Consider the following 20,280-nt stretch of genomic DNA (forward strand, 5'->3'; position numbering starts at 1 on the left):
CGAGGAGTCATAAGCTACGATAGAGGAGGCGGAAAGGCGTGAAAATGCCAAAAAAAGCCAAGGTTCGCAAATCTCGCTGACAAGGAGTTGCTATCTTTGCTAAGTAAGATTTGCTAAATTTACTGCGGAATCACTCCGCGCTTCGCGACTCCACAACATTTTGATCATGAGGTGTATCGTGGTGTATAAGAATACATACCACGGAAAAATATGGGAAATTTGTTAACCAAATACAAGATTATCAGATACTCTTTTATGACATTAGACCCAGTAATATTATTTGACTTGTTTTTGTTAGGCTGCTTCTCCCGCTTATCTGGTTTCATGTGGCTCAAGGTCCGCCACGTGATTCTACAAATTAGAAAGCGGACTCTGGTTTACAGAGTACGTTCCCTATCCTTTTGCTGAGTGTCCATAGATGTCTCGCATTCTTCAGTGAATTTTTCAGTTTTCTGGTCGTATCTTTTTGTTTACTCTGAATAATAGAATGGTAGGAAAAAGGCTTTGCTGGAGGGTTAGCACCATCCTGTGTCGCAAGCGTTTTTTTCTTCGCGGAAAAAGAGCAGCCTTTCTGTGCGAAATGTAGTGGTACGCAGGTTGAGTAGAATCGAAGCCTCACGACTTGTTTAATTTAGCTTGGTAGTAAGTAGCAAAATAAAGCTTTATACTACAAATCGCAATATTGTCCCTTTATTTACAATGTCATACAAGCACTTTAGCCCATCCGGGTTTCCTGTAGTCGCCTGTGAGAAACTGGGGAGACCCTGGTAATTTAGGGTGACGTCACATTACGAACAGCAGGATACCCACAAATACTATGTACCCAAATAATACTTCTGGGACCAACGCTCTTTATGGTCCATTCAAATATCTACTGAGGTACAAGTGTAAATTGGTTGCCACAAGCACACGCTGAATTATTTTGCTAATCGTGACGTCATGTTGGTGACGTCATGTCGGTGACGTTAATCGACGTCTTCTTCCTGTGTCTCAGCCTGGTCTTTGAACTGAACGAGCTGCGCGTGCCTGGTAACCGAGCCTCCCACTGAGCACAACACCCTGTCAATCACGCCCGCTTTGGGTGACCGTATTGAATGCTGGGAATAAAAAAAATATTTGAGACCTTATTTTTAAGTATTAAATCCATTGCTCGGAGCTACCCCTCCACCACCCCACCCCCTCTCCTTCAGGTTAGAAATCTCACCTCCATCTTCATGGCTTCCATGACAACCAGCACTTGTCCTTGCTCGACTTCTTGGCCCGGTTCCACCAGGACCTGTACCATAAGAGCAACCATCAATTCGTTAACACGTCACTGTATCGATTATATGTGTTGCTCATTGACCACATTTGTCTGCCTGGAATTTCACCGGGATTCCCTGTGCTTAGGGATGAGCCGTGAGAGTGGGATGAGCCGTGAGAAAGGCGGGGTAGTAGAAAACAATTCAAGTGCATTGCGAACTCAAAAGATGTACGCGATAATTATGCGTTGTCTCATTTATTTTAGCCGTTTACAACAAGAAACCCCCAGCTTCACGGTCAATTGTTAGTGCATTTTTTTCTGTTTCTGACGATAAGGGTTAGCTGTTTGAGTTGCTACTGGTTTGAAAATGAAAGCTCGTTGTCGTCGTGTCCTTGCTAAGGTCCCTGTTATCCAGGGTCATAGGAAGCCTAATCAGAAAGCCAGGGTATGCTTTTAACAGGGCCAGAGCAAGGCTCCAAATGAAACTACTCACAAATTAAATTATTACGGCGCGCCTTCGAATACTGATTTATCAAAGTTATCCACTACATTAACCTTGGCAATGTCACACTTAAGATAACCATGGCAATGTCATTCATCACATTTACCTTGACAATGTTACCAGGCATCGGCACGTAACCATGGCAATGTCACACTTAAGATAACCATGACAATGTCATTCATCACATTTACCTTGACAATGTTACCAGGCATCGGCACGTAACCACGGCAATGTCACACTTAAGATAACCATGGCAATGTCATTCATCACATTTACCTTGACAATGTTACCAGGCATCGGGGCAGCAGCTCCGCCCACGGCCCCGCCTAGTGTTGATTTGAGGTACTTGGGCACGTGACGATGCAGTCTGCGGCAGCCATCCTGTAACGGTGACAAGTAACACATTCAACCGTGACAAGTAACACATTCAACCGAGACAAGGGACACATTCAACCGTGACAACACATTCAACCGAGACAAGTAACACATTTAACCGTGACAAGTAACACATTCAACCGTGACAAGTAAGGGACACATTCAACCGTGACAACACATTCAACCGAGACAAGTAACACATTCAACCGAGACAAGTAACACATTCAACCGAGACAAGTAACACATTCAACCGAGACAAGTTACACATTCAACCGTGACAAGTAACACATTCAACCAAGACAAGTAACACATTCAACCGAGACAAGTAACACATTCAACCGTGACAAGTGACCCATTCAACCGAGACAAGTAACACATTCAACCCTGACAAGTAACACATTCAACCGTGACAACACATTCAACCGAGACAAGTAACACATTCAACCGTGACAAGTAACACATTTAACCGTGACAAGTAACACATTCAACCAAGACAAGTAACACATTCAACCGAGACAAGTAACACATTCAACCATGACATGTGACACATTCAACCGTGACAAGTAACACATTCAACCATGACATGTGACACATTCAACCGTGACAACACATTCAACCGTGACAAGTAACACATTCAACCGTGACAAGTAACACATTCAACCGTGACAAGGGACACATTCAACCGTGACAACACATTCAACCGAGACAAGTAACACATTCAACCGAGACAAGTAACACATTCAACCGAGACAAGTAACACATTCAACCATGACATGTGACACATTCAACCGTGACAAGTAACACATTCAACCGTGACAAGTAACACATTCAACCGTGACAACACATTCAACCGATTCAAGTAACACATTCAACCGTGACAACACATTCAACCGATTCAAGTAACACATTCAACCGTGACAAGTGACCCATTCAACCGAGACAAGTAACACATTCAACCCTGACAAGTAACACATTCAACCGTAACAAGTAACACACTCAACCGTGACAAGTGACCCATTCAACCGTGACAAGTGACCCATTCAACCGAGACAAGTAACACATTCAACCGTGACAAGTAACACATTCAACCGAGACAAGTAACACATTCAACCGAGACAAGTAACACATTCAACCGAGACAAGTAACACATTCAACCGTGACAAGTAACACATTCAACCGTGACAAGTGACCTATTCAACCGTGACAAGTGACCCATTCAACCGAGACAAGTAACACATTCAACCGTGACAACACATTCAACCGTGACAAGTAACACATTCAACCGTGACAAGTAACACATTCAACCAAGACAAGTAACACATTCAACCGTGACAAGTAACACATTCAACCGTGACAAGTAACACATTCAACCGTGACAAGTGACCCATTCAACCGTGACAAGTGACCCATTCAACCGAGACAAGTAACACATTCAACCGAGACAAGTAACACATTCAACCGAGACAAGTAACACATTCAACCGAGACAAGTAACACATTCAACCGAGACAAGTAACACATTCAACCGTGACAAGTAACACATTCAACCGTGACAAGTAAAAGTAACACATTCAACCGTGACAAGTAACACATTCAACCGTGACAAGTAACACATTCAACCGTGACAAGTAAAAGTAACACATTCAACCGTGACAAGTAAAAGTAACACATTCAATTGTGACAAGTAAGGGACACATTCAACCGTGACAACACATTCAACCGATTCAAGTAACACATTCAACCATGACAGGGTTGTGGCACTCACCTTGGTGAAGAGGTGCAGGGTCCCATCCTGATCTACCAGTGCTGACTTGCATATGCGGCCATTAACAGTAGCCGTCAACATGGTCTTCCCGCCTTCCCTGCTCAAGGACCCGCTCACATTGAACAACTCATCACCGATCTGTGGAAACAACGACACAATGGTATTAGCTTATTATGGAGGTGGTATAACTAACACCTTAAGGCCTAGGGAAAGAGTTAAGGTAAAGGTGTTGGAAAATGAATTTTTCAATGATACATTGTTCATGAAGCTTCATCGTTTGCGGGGGACTTGGTAGTTCTTGGAAAATATCTTTACTTGTTTATTGGCCAATCAGCGAACATGGAAATTGATTTGTATTCTATTTAGTTGACTTGTTTTTGCCCCTTTCTCAAAAACTCACCCCCCCCCCCCCCCCCCCCCCGTGGTGAAGAGTAGTGCGAAGTATTTTACGGTAACAGGTTGTATCGCCCACGTCTATAAAAATTTCCCCTATATATGGCTTTAATTTGAAATAAAGATCGTGGCAATCAGGAGAGCACTGGAATAGTTATAGCCTCACGCACGCCGAAGGAGCGAGTTCACTATCGTTGTTCTAGTGTCTTTGTAGAACAACGACTGAAATATGCCGGTTTACGCTCTCTCATAAACAAGCGCATCAAACAGAATAAGGCAGAATCCGACCTAATTCCACTTATCAGAGCTATATTTAATGGCGAAAAAGAATCCCACATATCTGACCTTTTTTTTGCCATAAAGATCGTTGCGATCGATAGAGTATTCCATTTGTTTTGATTTTTCTAAAGCAGCGCGATATACGTTCGAACAAAATGTCTTCTGATAAGAGAGGCCGAGAGTAACCCGTATTTTTTCCGTGGGCGAAACACCTTAATGCGTGGGCGAAACTACTATTATAGATGTGGGCGATACAACGTGGCCGAACCCACCGCGATTCGGAAAATACGAGAATACCCCCCCTCCCCCATAGTGTGGCATGTCCCTACATATCAACCCAAATGGAGATTGAGACATTCTCTGCCTCCATCTCTGTTAGCAGTTAGTTTTATCAAATAAAACGTTTCTCAAACCTCGATATCAAATGATCCATCTCGGTTGTATGTGATGAACATTTCGATCTCTGAAATAAGGAGAAAATGCCATGCTTAGCGAAACATTCAAGCTTAGTGAAACGTTAATGCTAGTACAATGCACTATCAGATTAAGCGCCTATCTTATTTTCTAATCGAATAAAAACGCTAGGATAGCTCATTGATACAGGCTTAACTCTAAGCTAGAGGTTCATGGCATCACCGAGAGCCCAGTCATTGAGTGTTTGGGCAAAACATTGTTAACTGTAGTGCTCTCTTTCTCTCACTCCATGCCCTCAGTCCCATGCCCTCAGTCCCATGCCCTCAGTCCCATGCCCTCAGTGCCATGCCCTCAGTCCCATGCCCTCAGTCCCATGCCCTCAGTCCCATGCCCTCAGTCCCATGCCCTCAGTCCCATGCCCTCAGTCCCATGCCCTCAGTCCCATGCCCTCAGTCCCATGCCCTCAGTCCCATGCCCTCAGTCCCATGCCCTCAGTCCCATGCCCTCAGTCCCATGCCCTCAGTCCCATGCCCTCAGTCTCATGCCCTCACTCCATGCCCTCAGTCCCATGCCCTCACTCCATGCCCTCAGTCCCATGCCCTCAGTCCCACGCCCTCAGTCCCACGCCCTCAGTCCCATGCCCTCAGTCCCATGCCCTCAGTCCCATGCCCTCAGTCCCATGCCCTCAGTCCCATGCCCTCAGTCCCATGCCCTCAGTCCCATGCCCTCACTCCATGCCCTCAGTCCCATGCCCTCAGTCCCATGCCCTCAGTCCCATGCCCTCAGTCCCATGCCCTCAGTCCCATGCCCTCAGTGCCATGCCCTCAGCCCCATGCCCTCAGTCCCATGCCCTCAGTCCCATGCCCTCAGTCCCATGCCCTCAGTCCCATGCCCTCAGTCCCATGCCCTCAGTCCCATGCCCTCAGTCCCATGCCCTCACTCCATGCCCTCAGTCCCATGCCCTCAGTCCCATGCCCTCAGTCCCATGCCCTCAGTCCCATGCCCTCAGTCCCATGCCCTCAGTCCCATGCCCTCAGTCCCATGCCCTCAGTCCCACGCCCTCAGTCCCATGCCCTCAGTCCCATGCCCTCAGTCCCATGCCCTCAGTCCCATGCCCTCACTCCATGCCCTCAGTCCCATGCCCTCAGTCCCATGCCCTCACTCCATGCCCTCACTCCCATGCCCTCAGTCCCATGCCCTCAGTCCCATGCCCTCAGTCCCACGCCCTCAGTCCCATGCCCTCAGTCCCATGCCCTCAGTCCCATGCCCTCAGTCCCATGCCCTCAGTCCCATGCCCTCAGTCCCATGCCCTCAGTCCCATGCCCTCAGTCCCATGCCCTCAGTCCCATGCCCTCAGTCCCATGCCCTCAGTCCCATGCCCTCAGTCCCATGCCCTCAGTGCCATGCCCTCAGTCCCATGCCCTCAGTGCCATGCCCTCAGTCCCATGCCCTCAGTCCCAGCAGGTAGGCTCTATGTCTGAGTCCTTCAAGTAGAAGTCGCAAGGACTACCCATGTCAGAATGCAAGCATGGATCATTCTGTCCTACGCACAGGTATCCCATGCCATTTGGGCCATGCTGCTAGCATCTGGTGAGAGCATATCACGTGATCATATTCATACTTACTTGCATCACCATCATTTAGGCGAATTCTTCGCCTGAGCTCGCTATTTATCCGAAATGACCCACTGGTGTTCCAAAGGGAGAAAGTATCTACAATCACATAATAAAAGGATAAGTATTTGCATCTCCAGTAAGGTGGGTACACGGGAATACCAGCATGGCCTCAAGAGCTTGAGGTTCTGTCCCTGACTAAGAGGAAATAATAATACACTAGAGACACCTGTAATGGTGGTATCCTGGACCTAACGGATTATTAAGGTCCCAATACTCACCGCTTGAGGCGGCTGCTTTCTCATTGCGCTGCTCTCTTTCCAGTAACAGCAAGGCCAAACCAGCTTGAGCAACGTCATCACCAGGCATCGACCCCTTGGCAGGGAACAGATCTGCCATGTGCTGCTTGATAAAGTCCGTGTGGACATCGCCGGCCTGGAAGCTGTTGTGATCGCACAAGCTAGTCAGGAATGAGATGTTCGTTTCCAGCCCCACAACCTGTGCAAAAACACAGTAAAAGTCATTTAAACAGTTATTGGAGACTTTTAATTTTTTCCTGTACCTTCTGATTATACTTCTTGGAATTATCAAGAGACTTACATTGTACTTCTTGGAATTATCAAGAGACTTACATTGTACTTCTTGGAATTATCAAGAGACTTACATTATACTTCTTGGAATTATCAAGAGACTTACATTATACTTCTTGGAATTATCAAGAGACTTACACTGTACTTCTTGGAATTATCAAGAGACTCACATTATACTTCTTAAGAGATTCTTTAAGGAGACGAAGTGCAGAGGGACGAGTTTCTGACCAGACCACCAGCTTAGCAATCATCGGATCATAGTAGGTGGATACTTGATCACCTGCAACACAGGTCAATGCCAAAATTACATCTCAAATCTCCCATTCTCTTAGTTTTAAAAGCTGAATAGCAAAAAATAACCGCTCCCCCCCCAACCCGCGAAGAGGAGATTAGAGGCCAGATACCAACTGGTTGGGGCCAAAAATCTCCCATTCTTTGCACAGAGGGATAGTGTGCAGAAAACAGTGTGCGACCATGGTGTCTACTTGTAAGGGGAAAGTGTATTGTGCGACCATGGTGTCTACTTGTAAGGGGAAAGTGTATTGTGCGACCATGGTGTCTACTTGTGAGGGGAAAGTGTATTGTGCGACCATGGTGTCTACTTGTAAGGGGAAAGTGTATTGTGCGACCATGGTGTCTACTTGTGAGGGGAAAGTGTATTGTGCGACCATGGTGTCTACTTGTGAGGGGAAAGTGTATTGTGCGACCATGGTGTCTACTTGTGAGGGGAAAGTGTATTGTGTGACCATGGTGTCTACTTGTGAGGGGAAAGTGTATTGTGCGACCATGGTGTCTACTTGTGAGGGGAAAGTGTATTGTGCGACCATGGTGTCTACTTGTAAGGGGAAAGTGTATTGTGCGACCATTGTGTCTACTTGTAAGGGGAAAGTGTATTGTGCGACCATGGTGTCTACTTGTGAGGGGAAAGTGTATTGTGCGACCATGGTGTCTACTTGTGAGGGGAAAGTGTATTGTGCGACCATGGTGTCTACTTGTGAGGGGAAAGTGTATTGTGCGACCATGGTGTCTACTTGTAAGGGGAAAGTGTATTGTGCGACCATGGTGTCTACTTGTGAGGGGAAAGTGTATTGTGCGACCATGGTGTCTACTTGTGAGGGGAAAGTGTATTGTGCGACCATGGTGTCTACTTGTGAGGGGAAAGTGTATTGTGCGACCATGGTGTCTACTTGTGAGGGGAAAGTGTATTGTGCGACCATGGTGTCTACTTGTGAGGGGAAAGTGTATTGTGCGACCATGGTGTCTACTTGTGAGGGGAAAGTGTATTGTGCGACCATGGTGTCTACTTGTGAGGGGAAAGTGTATTGTGCGACCATGGTGTCTACTTGTGAGGGGAAAGTGTATTGTGCGACCATGGTGTCTACTTGTGAGGGGAAAGTGTATTGTGCGACCATGGTGTCTACTTGTGAGGGGAAAGTGTATTGTGCGACCATGGTGTCTACTTGTGAGGGGAAAGTGTATTGTGCGACCATGGTGTCTACTTGTGAGGGGAAAGTGTATTGTGCGACCATGGTGTCTACTTGTGAGGGGAAAGTGTATTGTGCGACCATGGTGTCTACTTGTAAGGGGAAAGTGTATTGTGCGACCATGGTGTCTACTTGTGAGGGGAAAGTGTATTGTGCGACCATGGTGTCTACTTGTAAGGGGAAAGTGTATTGTGCGACCATGGTGTCTACTTGTGAGGGGAAAGTGTATTGTGCGACCATGGTGTCTACTTGTGAGGGGAAAGTGTATTGTGCGACCATGGTGTCTACTTGTAAGGGGAAAGTGTATTGTGCGACCATGGTGTCTACTTGTGAGGGGAAAGTGTATTGTGCGACCATGGTGTCTACTTGTGAGGGGAAAGTGTATTGTGCGACCATGGTGTCTACTTGTGAGGGGAAAGTGTATTGTGCGACCATGGTGTCTACTTGTGAGGGGAAAGTGTATTGTGCGACCATGGTGTCTACTTGTGAGGGGAAAGTGTATTGTGCGACCATGGTGTCTACTTGTGAGGGGAAAGTGTATTGTGCGACCATGGTGTCTACTTGTAAGGGGAAAGTGTATTGTGCGACCATGGTGTCTACTTGTGAGGGGAAAGTGTATTGTGCGACCATGGTGTCTACTTGTGAGGGGAAAGTGTATTGTGCGACCATGGTGTCTACTTGTGAGGGGAAAGTGTATTGTGCGACCATGGTGTCTACTTGTGAGGGGAAAGTGTATTGTGCGACCATGGTGTCTACTTGTAAGGGGAAAGTGTATTGTGCGACCATGGTGTCTACTTGTAAGGGGAAAGTGTATTGTGCGACCATGGTGTCTACTTGTGAGGGGAAAGTGTATTGTGCGACCATGGTGTCTACTTGTGAGGGGAAAGTGTATTGTGCGACCATGGTGTCTACTTGTGAGGGGAAAGTGTATTGGTTCCAGGAACATTACCTTGTCTGACTCCAGTATCTATTCTGATGTGCTGGGTTTCCTGTGGTGTTGTGAGATGGAGAAGGGGACCGGCCCCTGGCAAGAAGTCACTAGAAAAGTACAAGCAGTTATTCTTCTCAACATTGGAAATTTGGCTTGAGAAATCTGCTTAAAACCTTTGGTCATTCCAACCTTATAAACAACCGTTATAACAGAAACTCTGCTTAGAAATCGTACCTGCTGGGATCCTCGGCATACACCCTTGCCTCAAAGGCGTGGCCATGCAGCTGTACCTCTTCCTGCTTTAGAGGGAGATCTTCTCCTGCTGCTATCTTTAGCTGCCACTCGACCAAGTCAAGCCCTGTGATCATCTCTGTGATGGGATGTTCTACCTGAGGGGGGGGGGAGGGTAGGTATTTCGTTAGTAAAACCCTAACCAAGTCAAGCCCTGTGATCATCTCGTGATGGGATGTTCCACCTGAGGGGGGAGGGTAGGTATTTCGCTAGTAAAACCCTAACCATGTCAAGCTCTGTGATCATCTCTGTGATGGGATGTTCTACCTGAGGGGGGAGGGTAGGTATTTCGTTAGTAAAACCCTAACTAGGTCAAGCCGTGTGATCATCTCTGTGATGGGATATTCTACCTGAGGGGGGAGGGGAGGTATTTAGTAAAACTCCAACTAGGTCAAGCCCTGTGATCATCTCTGTGATGGGATATTCTACCTGAGGGGGGAGGGGAGGTATTTAGTAAAACCCCACTGGCCAATCCTGAGATTGGATGCCCTGCCTGTAGATGGAGAGGGTGGTATCGGCCCAGTGATCATCCCTGTCATGGAAGATGGGGGGTGGTATCGGCCCAGTGATCATCCCTGTCATGGAAGATGGGGGGTGGTATCGGCCCAGTGATAATCCCTGTCATGGAAGATGGGGGGTGGTATCGGCCCAGTGATCATCCCTGTCATGGAAGATGGGGGGTGGTATCGGCCCACTGATAATCCCTGTCATGGAAGATGGGGGGTGGTATCGGCCCAGTGATAATCCCTGTCATGGGAGATGGGGGGTGGTATCGGCCCAGTGATAATCCCTGTCATGGAAGATGGGGGGTGGTATTGGCCCAGTGATCATCCCTGTCATGGAAGATGGGGGGTGGTACCGGCCCAGTGATAATCCCTGTCATGGGAGATGGGGGGTGGTATCGGCCCAGTGATCATCCCTGTCATGGAAGATGGGGGGTGGTATCGGCCCAGTGATAATCCCTGTCATGGAAGATGGGGGGTGGTATTGGCCCAGTGATCATCCCTGTCATGGAAGATGGGGGGTGGTATCGGCCCAGTGATAATCCCTGTCATGGAAGATGGGGGGTGGTATTGGCCCAGTGATAATCCCTGTCATGGAAGATGGGGGGTGGTATCGGCCCAGTGATCATCCCTGTCATGGAAGATGGGGGGTGGTATCGGCCCAGTGATCATCCCTGTCATGGAAGATGGGGGGTGGTATTGGCCCAGTGATCATCCCTGTCATGGAAGATGGGGGGTGGTATCGGCCCAGTGATCATCCCTGTCATGGAAGATGGGGGGTGATATCGGCCCAGTGATAATCCCTGTCATGGAAGATGGGGGTGGTATCGGCCCAGTGATCATCCCTGTCATGGAAGATGGGGGGTGGGGAGTTTTACAAAAAAGTGTGGAATAAGGTGAACAAACTTGCCTGCAGCCTGGTGTTCATTTCCATAAAGTAAAAGTTCTGACTTGAATCCATAATAAACTCAACTGTGCCTACGAGTAAGAATAATAACATCAATTTTAATAACATTTTTTTTTCAGAAACTAATTCATACAAAATAGTATATTGCGGATAAAATATAAAGAGGGAAGCTCTAATATTGGGAAATTCAGAGGAGAAACTTGTAAAATTTGATTGCAAATTGTGACAAAAGATAATTTCAAATATCCATTAAAAATTAAAAGTTGATTTTACACTACAGACAAGAAAATTTCTCCAAAGCTGGTCATATCCATATGCAGTGGTAGGGGGTATTCATAAGGGGGAGGGGTATATAACTTTTAGCTCTTGTCAGCCCCAAGAAACAAAACGTGGAGAAATGTGGAAAGGTGGGATAGGTTTAAACACGAGAAGGATTTATTTAATACTTCTTTGCAATGTTCTTTTATACATGTAAAGGCCATACTTTACAAAATTCTTTTAGAATGGTAATTTGATAACATACCTGCGCCGAAATAGCCAACAGCCTTGGCAGCCCTGACAGCAGCCTCACCAATGCTACGCCGCACCTCATCCGATACTCCAGGGGCAGGTGCTTCCTCTATGATCTTCTGATGTCTACGCTGCACGCTGCAGTCTCTCTCGTAGAGGTAGACCACGTTTCCCTGTCTGTCACCAAATACTTGTACCTCCACATGCCTGGGAATTGAGAGAAAGATTAACCACAAGCATGAAAGTTATTTAGAGTTTCTAACTAACATAAGGCACATTTTTGAAAAGGTGATGAGAGAATGAATTCCATTTTATAACCTACTATACTAAAGACAATATATCAAAACAAATCTTTAGCTTTTATTTCATTGTGTACACATTGCACTAACTATGTCCATGTGTACCTTGGTGTCTCCAGTACACCCTACGCATATCATGTACACATTGCACTAAACATGTCCTTGTGTACCTTGGTGTCTCCAGTACACCCTACCAATATCTTGTACACATTGCACTATACATGTCCATGTGTACCTTGGTGTCTCCAGTACACCCTACGCATATCATGTACACATTGCACTAAACATGTCCTTGTGTACCTTGGTGTCTTCAGTACACCCTACGCATATCATGTACACATTGCACTAAACATGTCCTTGTGTACCTTGGTGTTTCAACAAATTTCTCCACCAGCATACTGTCATCATTGAAAGATTTGATGGATTCATTCTTGGCAGATTCAAGCATTTCATGAAACTCGTCTGGGGAGTTGACTATCCTCATACCCTGCAAGCGTAATGTTCAAAATTCCTCAGGAGAAATTCTCACAGAGTGTAATACAATGGTGACGCCAGAATCAGGGGGTTTCAAGGCTTTTCTGGAGCTAGGGACTCAAGGCTCAGACCATGGTGTTAAAATCCCTATGTAAAGATAGTAATAATACTAACCTTGCCCCCACCTCCTCTGACAGCCTTCAGCATCACAGGATACCTGAACCACAATGTACATCATGAGCATCACACAACAATTTGTCAATCTTCACAGAAGGTTGCATGCTCTTTAAGCTCGTTTTGGCGCCATGTTTCTAATCACCCTGCCTTGAATGAGGCCTCACCCCCATAGACACAAAATAGTTAATAAATAAGCATCAGGGGCTATTAAAGCTTGTTTTGGCGCCATGCTTCTAATCACCCTGCCTTGAATGAGGCCCCACCCCCATAGACACAAAATAGTTAATAAATAGGCATACCCTTAAAAATATTCCCTTCCATCCCCCAAAATATAAGGATGACCAAACAAGGTTTTTAGCATCTACAAATTACTTTTTTAATCAAACAAAGAAGATGCATAATATGTACTTTCTTTTGAAGCTGTTTTGTCTATTTTTTTTTTTATTGCTTAAGGATTTTACTATATACTGTTTGGGTAAGGATATTCATGCCCCACTGTGAGTCCTCACTAGCAAATATTAAAACCAATCTAACCATAATATAACGGTTAAAATATTCAAGTAGCTTAGATAGACAAATTCCTACCCAATTCTTTCTGCTTCCTGTTGCAACCTCACAACAGACTGGTCCTCCCCATGATATCCCTGTATTATAGGGACCCCAGCATCGCTCATGATTGACTTTGAGGTACTGGAATAGAAATGAATAGACAATAGGGAAGAGAGTATGTTGCCCTGTATTATAGGGACCCCAGCATCACTCATGATTGACTTTGAGGTACTGGAATAGCAATGAATAGACAATAGGGAAGAGAGTATGTTGCCCTGTATTATAGGGACCCCAGCATCGCTCATGATTGACTTTGAGGTACTGGAACAGCAATGAATAGACAATAGGGAAGAGAGTATGTTGCCCTGTATTATAGGGACCCCAGCATCGCTCATGATTGACTTTGAGGTACTGGAATAGCAATGAATAGACAATAGGGAAGAGAGTATGTTGTCCTGTATTATAGGGACCCCAGCATCGCTCATGATTGACTTTGAGGTACTGGAATAGAAATGAATAGACAATAGGGAAGAGAGTATGTTGCCCTGTATTATAGGGACCCCAGCATCGCTCATGATTGACTTTGAGGTACTGGAATAGAAATGAATAGACAATAGGGAAGAGAGTATGTTGCCCTGTATTATAGGGACCACAGCATCGCTCATGATTGACTTTGAGGTACTGGAATAGAAATGAATAGACAATAGGGAAGAGAGTATGTTGCCCTGTATTATAGGGACCCCAGCATCGCTCATGATTGACTTTGAGGTACTGGAATAGAAATGAATAGACAATAGGGAAGAGAGTATGTTGCCCTGTATTATAGGGACCCCAGCATCGCTCATGATTGACTTTGAGGTACTGGAATAGAAATGAATAGACAATAGGGAAGAGAGTATGTTGCCCTGTATTATAGGGACCCCAGCATCGCTCATGATTGACTTTGAGGTACTGGAATAGAAATGAATAGACAATAGGGAAGAGAGTATGTTGCCCTGTATTATAGGGACCCCAGCATCGCTCATGATTGACTTTGAGGTACTGGAATGGAAATGAATAGACAATATGGAAGAGAGTATGTTGTATAACTCCATTAGAAAACTCCAGAAGTCTCTAGCATTTTATTACCACTACGAATTAAGATGGGTACCCTGTTAATATTTGACCAGCTCCACTTGGGAGCTTATAATTTATAGATTGTCAGAGGTTATTAGGTGGTTTTACTAAAACTGCTCTTTACTCTAAACAACATAAAGGATTCTGTTGGAAGAATTAGACCCATAAGGTCTAATTTCAAGTACAGATTTGTTGTGTCCTCACTGGTATGTACAGCTAAATAATAATGTCAATGTTTTAAGACTGGCTAAATTACCTTTTTATGCCCATATCTCGTATTGCTGAGGCAGGGGGTCCAATAAATATTATATTCTCCTCTTGACACAAATCAGCAAATTCAGGACTTTCAGACAAAAACCCGTACCCAGGATGAATAGCCTTGAAGAGATGGGAAAATATTTAAAAATAAGCAATTGAAAGGAATAATGTGAAATGGAATATAAAATAAATGACACAAAGTTGAAACATAAAATAAAAAAATCAAATGAATTAAAAAAAAGAAAACAAATGATATCTTGTGTATCATTTTGCTTTTTCTGCATTGGTTCAATGTTTTGAGATTATGATAATTTCATGACTAGTTTTCTTACCTGTGCCCCTGTTTTCTTTGCAACTTCCATGATCTTGTGCATTTTGAGGTAACTCTCACTTGAAGGTGCAGGACCAATACGGTATGCCTCGTCAGCCTGGACATTAATGCACCAGTAACAAACATGTGTCGGCCTCAATACTACAGTAGGGGGGAGTTAGAATTGTAAACAAAAATAATAGAAATGAAATAATACTAAAACATGTGATGTCTTAATCTCTGCTTACCAAACTGACATGTAGGGATTTCGCGTCTGCATCGCTATAAACCGCCACTGTTTGGACTCCCATGCGTCTCGCAGTGTGCATAACCCGGCATGCTATTTCGCCTCGGTTAGCTACCAGTATTTTACTTATTGGAACTAGTGAAGAAGGATTAAAAAAGGCTGTGAGTCTTCTGCACAAGTAAGATGTTCATACTAGGTGTTACCCAATTTTGTGTTGATTTCTTTAAACTTGCTCTCAATCAGAGCGAAATGAAGTTTGCCACATATTGTTATATTTGTCTTCTTATTTTCATTAAAATCCATTTTATACCAGAAGCGACCCTGGCATAATCTGTGATTATGCTTTACCACCATCTGGATTAGGATTAAGATTTAACTTTAAGCGCTTTAGCGCCCAACCACCTACATAACAGACTTTTTCATACCCCCCCCCCTTTCAGACTGATCCATTTCAAATTTTTAGCCTCCTCTACCAAGATGCGACCAGTCTTTTTTTTAGCTGCATTCAACTCAGCGTGTATACAGAACCACATTTCATATCAAAACACAAAGAGCACATGGAAAATAAATCAAGGTCATAAATAAGACAAGGGTACCCAAACCTATTTTCTGATACTTCTTTGGACAAAAATGGTGACCCTCCCTGATAAGAAATCTCATATTATAGGAAAACAAGATTAATAAATAACATTTAACAAAAAATATTTTTCAAATCTTTGTTTATTAATTCTCAAAACTAGAAATAATAATTAATTGCTTAGTGGATCTAACATTTTGTTGCCCATGCCCCAGGATGCTATTGGTCCTTTGTTTCTGTAAAACTTTGGGCTAGCTTGAATTACATCAGTTTTGAATTGCTTGCTAAAGAGAAGAATGTGTCTTTTACAAACAGCTGTCAACTCTCCTGCATTAGGCGGGAGTCTCAAGATTTTGAACCTTTTCTCAAGCCTAATTTTCTTGAAAATATCCATACATTTACTGTATTCTCAAGCATTAGCTATCTTGGTACTTCAGATACATTCACTGTATTTTCTCAGGATTTTGCCTGAAGCAAGGTTGACAGCTATGAACTTAGGCACGATATCGAACTGTTCTGGCACTTTGATATTTATATGATATTTATCACTCATCTAAAATCGGATATAAATCAGATATTTTTTCACAGGGTTCTAGTATCAGATATTTAGTCGATATTATAACAAAGCTCACAAATCTAATTTCTGATATTTATCAGATCTTATGCCCATAGAACTGCCATGTTGAACCTAGATTATTGCATCTCATGACTTGATAATATCAGATAATATCACAAGATTTACACATTAGATAGAACATCTAATTATAACTAGATACTATAACCTTAGAACTGCTGTGTTGAACCTTGATTATTGCATCTCGTGACTTGATGATATCATATAATATCACATATATACTCGTTCTACAAACATGACAGTCACAGTAGATTTTGTAGTGAATATATCCAATAATATCAAGGGGTCCTTCAGAGAGGACGAAGGAATCTCTATAGATATCTAGTAGATTCTAATAAGAAAATCTCCGATAATATCACAATATCGAGGGGTAGAGCAGATGGAAGGAGAGGATCTAAATAGACATCTAGTAGATTCTAATAAGATAATCTCCGATAAAATCACAATATCGAGGGGTAAAGCAGATGGAAGGAGAGGATTTAAATAGACATCTAATAGATTGTAATAAGATAATCTCCGATAATATTACAATATCGAGGGGTAGAGCAGATGGAAGGAGAGGAACTAAATAGAGATCTAGTAGATTGGTTATCTAAATAGATAAATAGTAGATTCTAAAAAGATTATCTTCGATAGTATCACAATATCAAGGGTCCAGCAGAGGGAAGGAGGGTATCTAAATAGACATCTAGTAGATGATAATAAGATAATCTAAGATAATATCACAATATCGAGGGATAAGGAGAGGAGAGGAAAGGGGTCTAACCACTATCTAATAGCATATAATAAGAGCAAAACAATGATATTATCCTAATCTCAATATCAGATATCAGTGATAATGTTCGATATCGCACCTATCTCAAACTACTATGTACAAACTACATTAGTCTACAGTTATTGTCTGCAATGTTTTAGTCAAACTTATGCATAATTTTTGTGTTGATTTCTCGAGGAAATCTGCTGTCCGACAATAGGGCAAGCCTGTCTGATAACAGGTTAGAGTGTCCAATAATAGATAAGCCAAACACTTCTTACCTGAATTTGGCCATCAAATTTTTATTATTTAGGTTGAAATATTTCAAATAGTGATTCATTGCTGTAAACTCAACACTCATTATGTTTGGTCGCAGATAATTAAATTGCAAAACTAAGGTGTCCGATAATAAGGGACTCGTACATATTATTGGCCATGTCCTATTATCGGCCACCTGAAAATAATGTCAAATATTTCGTTAAACTAAGAAGAACAAGTTGAAAAAGACACATGAATTCGAAAAACAACGTGGAACATGTTTTCAAAAGCTTTTTATGATTGTTTATTATTTTGCTTAGCCAAGACAATTTATTCTTACGCATCCTGAAATAGTGCACTAAAAATTGTCTTTGGGAGAAACGTGAGGACTAAAAAGACTGTACAAATTCTCCAACATTTACCGATTACCATGAAAATTGCTCCGCAAATCCGCCATTCTGTTGCCGTTTCCAGGGTGCTTTCTGGCCTTTGATTCAGCCTCAGTTTCCTGTAATCTTTATCAGACACTCAAACGATTCAAAACCTATTTGAGCGATTGTGAGTTTCGTCGTGCATTGTGATGTCAGCGTAATGTCATTTTTCAATCGCTTAGTATAGAGCAAAATGAAGCTTAAATTAGAATTGAATTGCACTTTTGGAAACTACATTTATCAGAGATTATTGTCTGTGGTATTTTAGCCAAAATTAAGCAAGTTAACTGTGCTATTTTTTCTGAAAATAGCAAGTTGCTGATAATAGGACGGCAGGGCCGATAATAGGGCAACGAACCACTCTGCTAAAAGGCATTTTATCTTAATTGTAGATGACAAGGTAATTCAATCCAGGTTGAATTATTATGACAAATAACCAAATATTTATTGTTATGAATATTGAAAGCTGAATGTTTTTTGTGCGCGAGATATTTCATCGTGAACCTAAAGTGGCCGATAATAGGAACGAGTACCTTACTGTACTGTACTAACCCGGATCCAAGTACCATATCATTAATGCGAACATGTTTTTGTATTACAATAGTTAATATATTTATAGTTTTTTTTCGGAAATTTAAAGGAACATTTTTAATATTTTGCGAACCAGTTATGCCAATATGACATACATATTTCATTCAAATAGTTAAAGCATTTTTCGTATACTATACCACCATGGAGTTACAATAAAAAAAACCAACCTGACGATTTCTGTCGGATGAGCAAATGATGAAGGGGATTCCTGAACAAATAAATTCAAGACAAGAATTAGAAATCCAGGCTTCAATCAACAAAATCTTATTCAAAAGCTAACCTGCTCAAATTCATCCATCGTTTCCAATATAATTTTCGTCCCAACGTGGCGGCCATTTTGGTTATAGGAGATACCGCTGAAAAAATGGCGGGCTTTAACAAAAACACAGGGAACCCAACCTTGTCTAGGCCGTCCCCTATTTGTTGTATACACCTAATTCAAAAAAGGTTGTCAGTGCAAATGGCGAATGGCAAAAAGTAAATGGCAGTTCTAAGCCCAAAAGGTGCTTCTGGGTACTAATCATTTGTAAAATTAAAGGTGTTAAATAAAGTCTAGCAATGTCAGAGACATACATTGATGATCTTTTATCCATATTTTTTAGCATTTAGTAGAAATTTAATGAGACCCATGGTTCCTTTCGGTCCTAGAACTGCCATTTGCCAATCGCCATTTGCCGTTTCGCACTGACAACGTTTTTTGAAATAGGTACCTACAGGAAGTGAAAAAATAATTTGCATTTTTTAATTTTTATTTTACAATTTAACACAAATATGCACCAGTCAATTGCTGCCCCACCTCGGGGAAATGTGGGGAAATCGTAGGGCAGGAAATTTACTCCTGAAAATCATAGGGGGTGGGGGGTGTTTTATTCGTGTTCCCTTGACTACAAGCTAAGCAATGCTGCGCATGGCCTAGCAAATTCAACAGGTATACCATAACATCTCCCTTTCTAGGGACAACAAACATTAAACACAATTGTAGACTAAACAGCAACTATAACTATAAGTCAGTTTCAAATAACAAAGTTTATGACTGGCATTTAAAAGTCACTACGTAGTAAACTATGACTGAGCATTGATCAGCCTTTGTGGAGGCTTCACAACTCGTCCTGATCGTGTGACTACTGGTTCTGTAAGTGCCGTGGCGTCTAATGGACCTGGACCACTTGGTTCTGGTGCTGGACTGCAGGTAGACATTCCTGAAGACTTTGTTGCTTCGTGGCTTGGCTCTGGAGCAGAATGGCCTTGTGCAGCTGATAGGTCAGGTTGAGCGTCTCGCAAATGTACCCGATTTCTGTACCCGTTTTCTGCGATGCGTCCTGCTATTGACTTGTACAACGTAACTGCGTGGCGTTGTTGACATGGAAACCACTGTCCATGCCTTCCATTTGCTTTGAGCCTGTTGTTGATGTACCTTCACCCTTATTGGTTGACCAACAACAAGACTAGGCAGTGACTTCGCTGTGAGATCATGATAGTGTTTGGCCTGCTTGTGCTTCGGGCTTGTACAGGGCCTGGCTGCAAGGCAACAAAGACCTGGTTCGGCAGGACATAAGTCGTTGTGCTGGTGACCTGGATGTTCCTGGAGTTGGTGAGTTTCTCAATTCCAATAGTGACTTCCACAGGTCTGAGCCGTCTTTCTTGGCCTTATGATGATTTTCTTGATAATCTTCCCCGCCAACTCCACCTTCCCATTAGTCTTGTGGTGATGAGGACTTACAGTTATGTGATATATTTCCCATGCCTTGGTGACCTTATGGAATTCCTGGGAACTGTAGTTGGTTCAATTGTCTGGTATAAGAACTG

General features: G+C 43.2%; 1 protein-coding gene across 1 annotated transcript; it reads right to left on the reverse strand.

Moving 5' to 3' along the window:
• Window positions 1-674: 674 nt before the first annotated feature.
• Window positions 675-18,850, reverse strand: LOC5516743 (methylcrotonoyl-CoA carboxylase subunit alpha, mitochondrial). Its single transcript, XM_048732836.1, has 20 exons — window positions 18,755-18,850; window positions 18,642-18,682; window positions 15,231-15,364; window positions 15,005-15,100; window positions 14,671-14,792; window positions 13,335-13,439; window positions 12,747-12,789; window positions 12,464-12,585; window positions 11,813-12,006; window positions 11,293-11,360; window positions 9,823-9,977; window positions 9,607-9,695; window positions 7,344-7,453; window positions 6,865-7,081; window positions 6,596-6,682; window positions 4,970-5,019; window positions 3,885-4,022; window positions 2,022-2,126; window positions 1,205-1,276; window positions 675-1,097 (listed from the first exon to the last, which is right to left on the reverse strand). Exons 1-20 carry the CDS (start codon window positions 18,808-18,810, stop codon window positions 966-968), a joined length of 2,136 nt encoding a protein of 711 aa, XP_048588793.1. The 5' UTR covers window positions 18,811-18,850; the 3' UTR covers window positions 675-965.
• Between the last annotated feature and the right edge of the window lie 1,430 nt (window positions 18,851-20,280).

The sequence above is a fragment of the Nematostella vectensis genome, chromosome 9 (genome assembly GCF_932526225.1).
Source record: "Nematostella vectensis chromosome 9, jaNemVect1.1, whole genome shotgun sequence".
NCBI classification, from domain to species: domain Eukaryota; kingdom Metazoa; phylum Cnidaria; class Anthozoa; order Actiniaria; family Edwardsiidae; genus Nematostella; species Nematostella vectensis.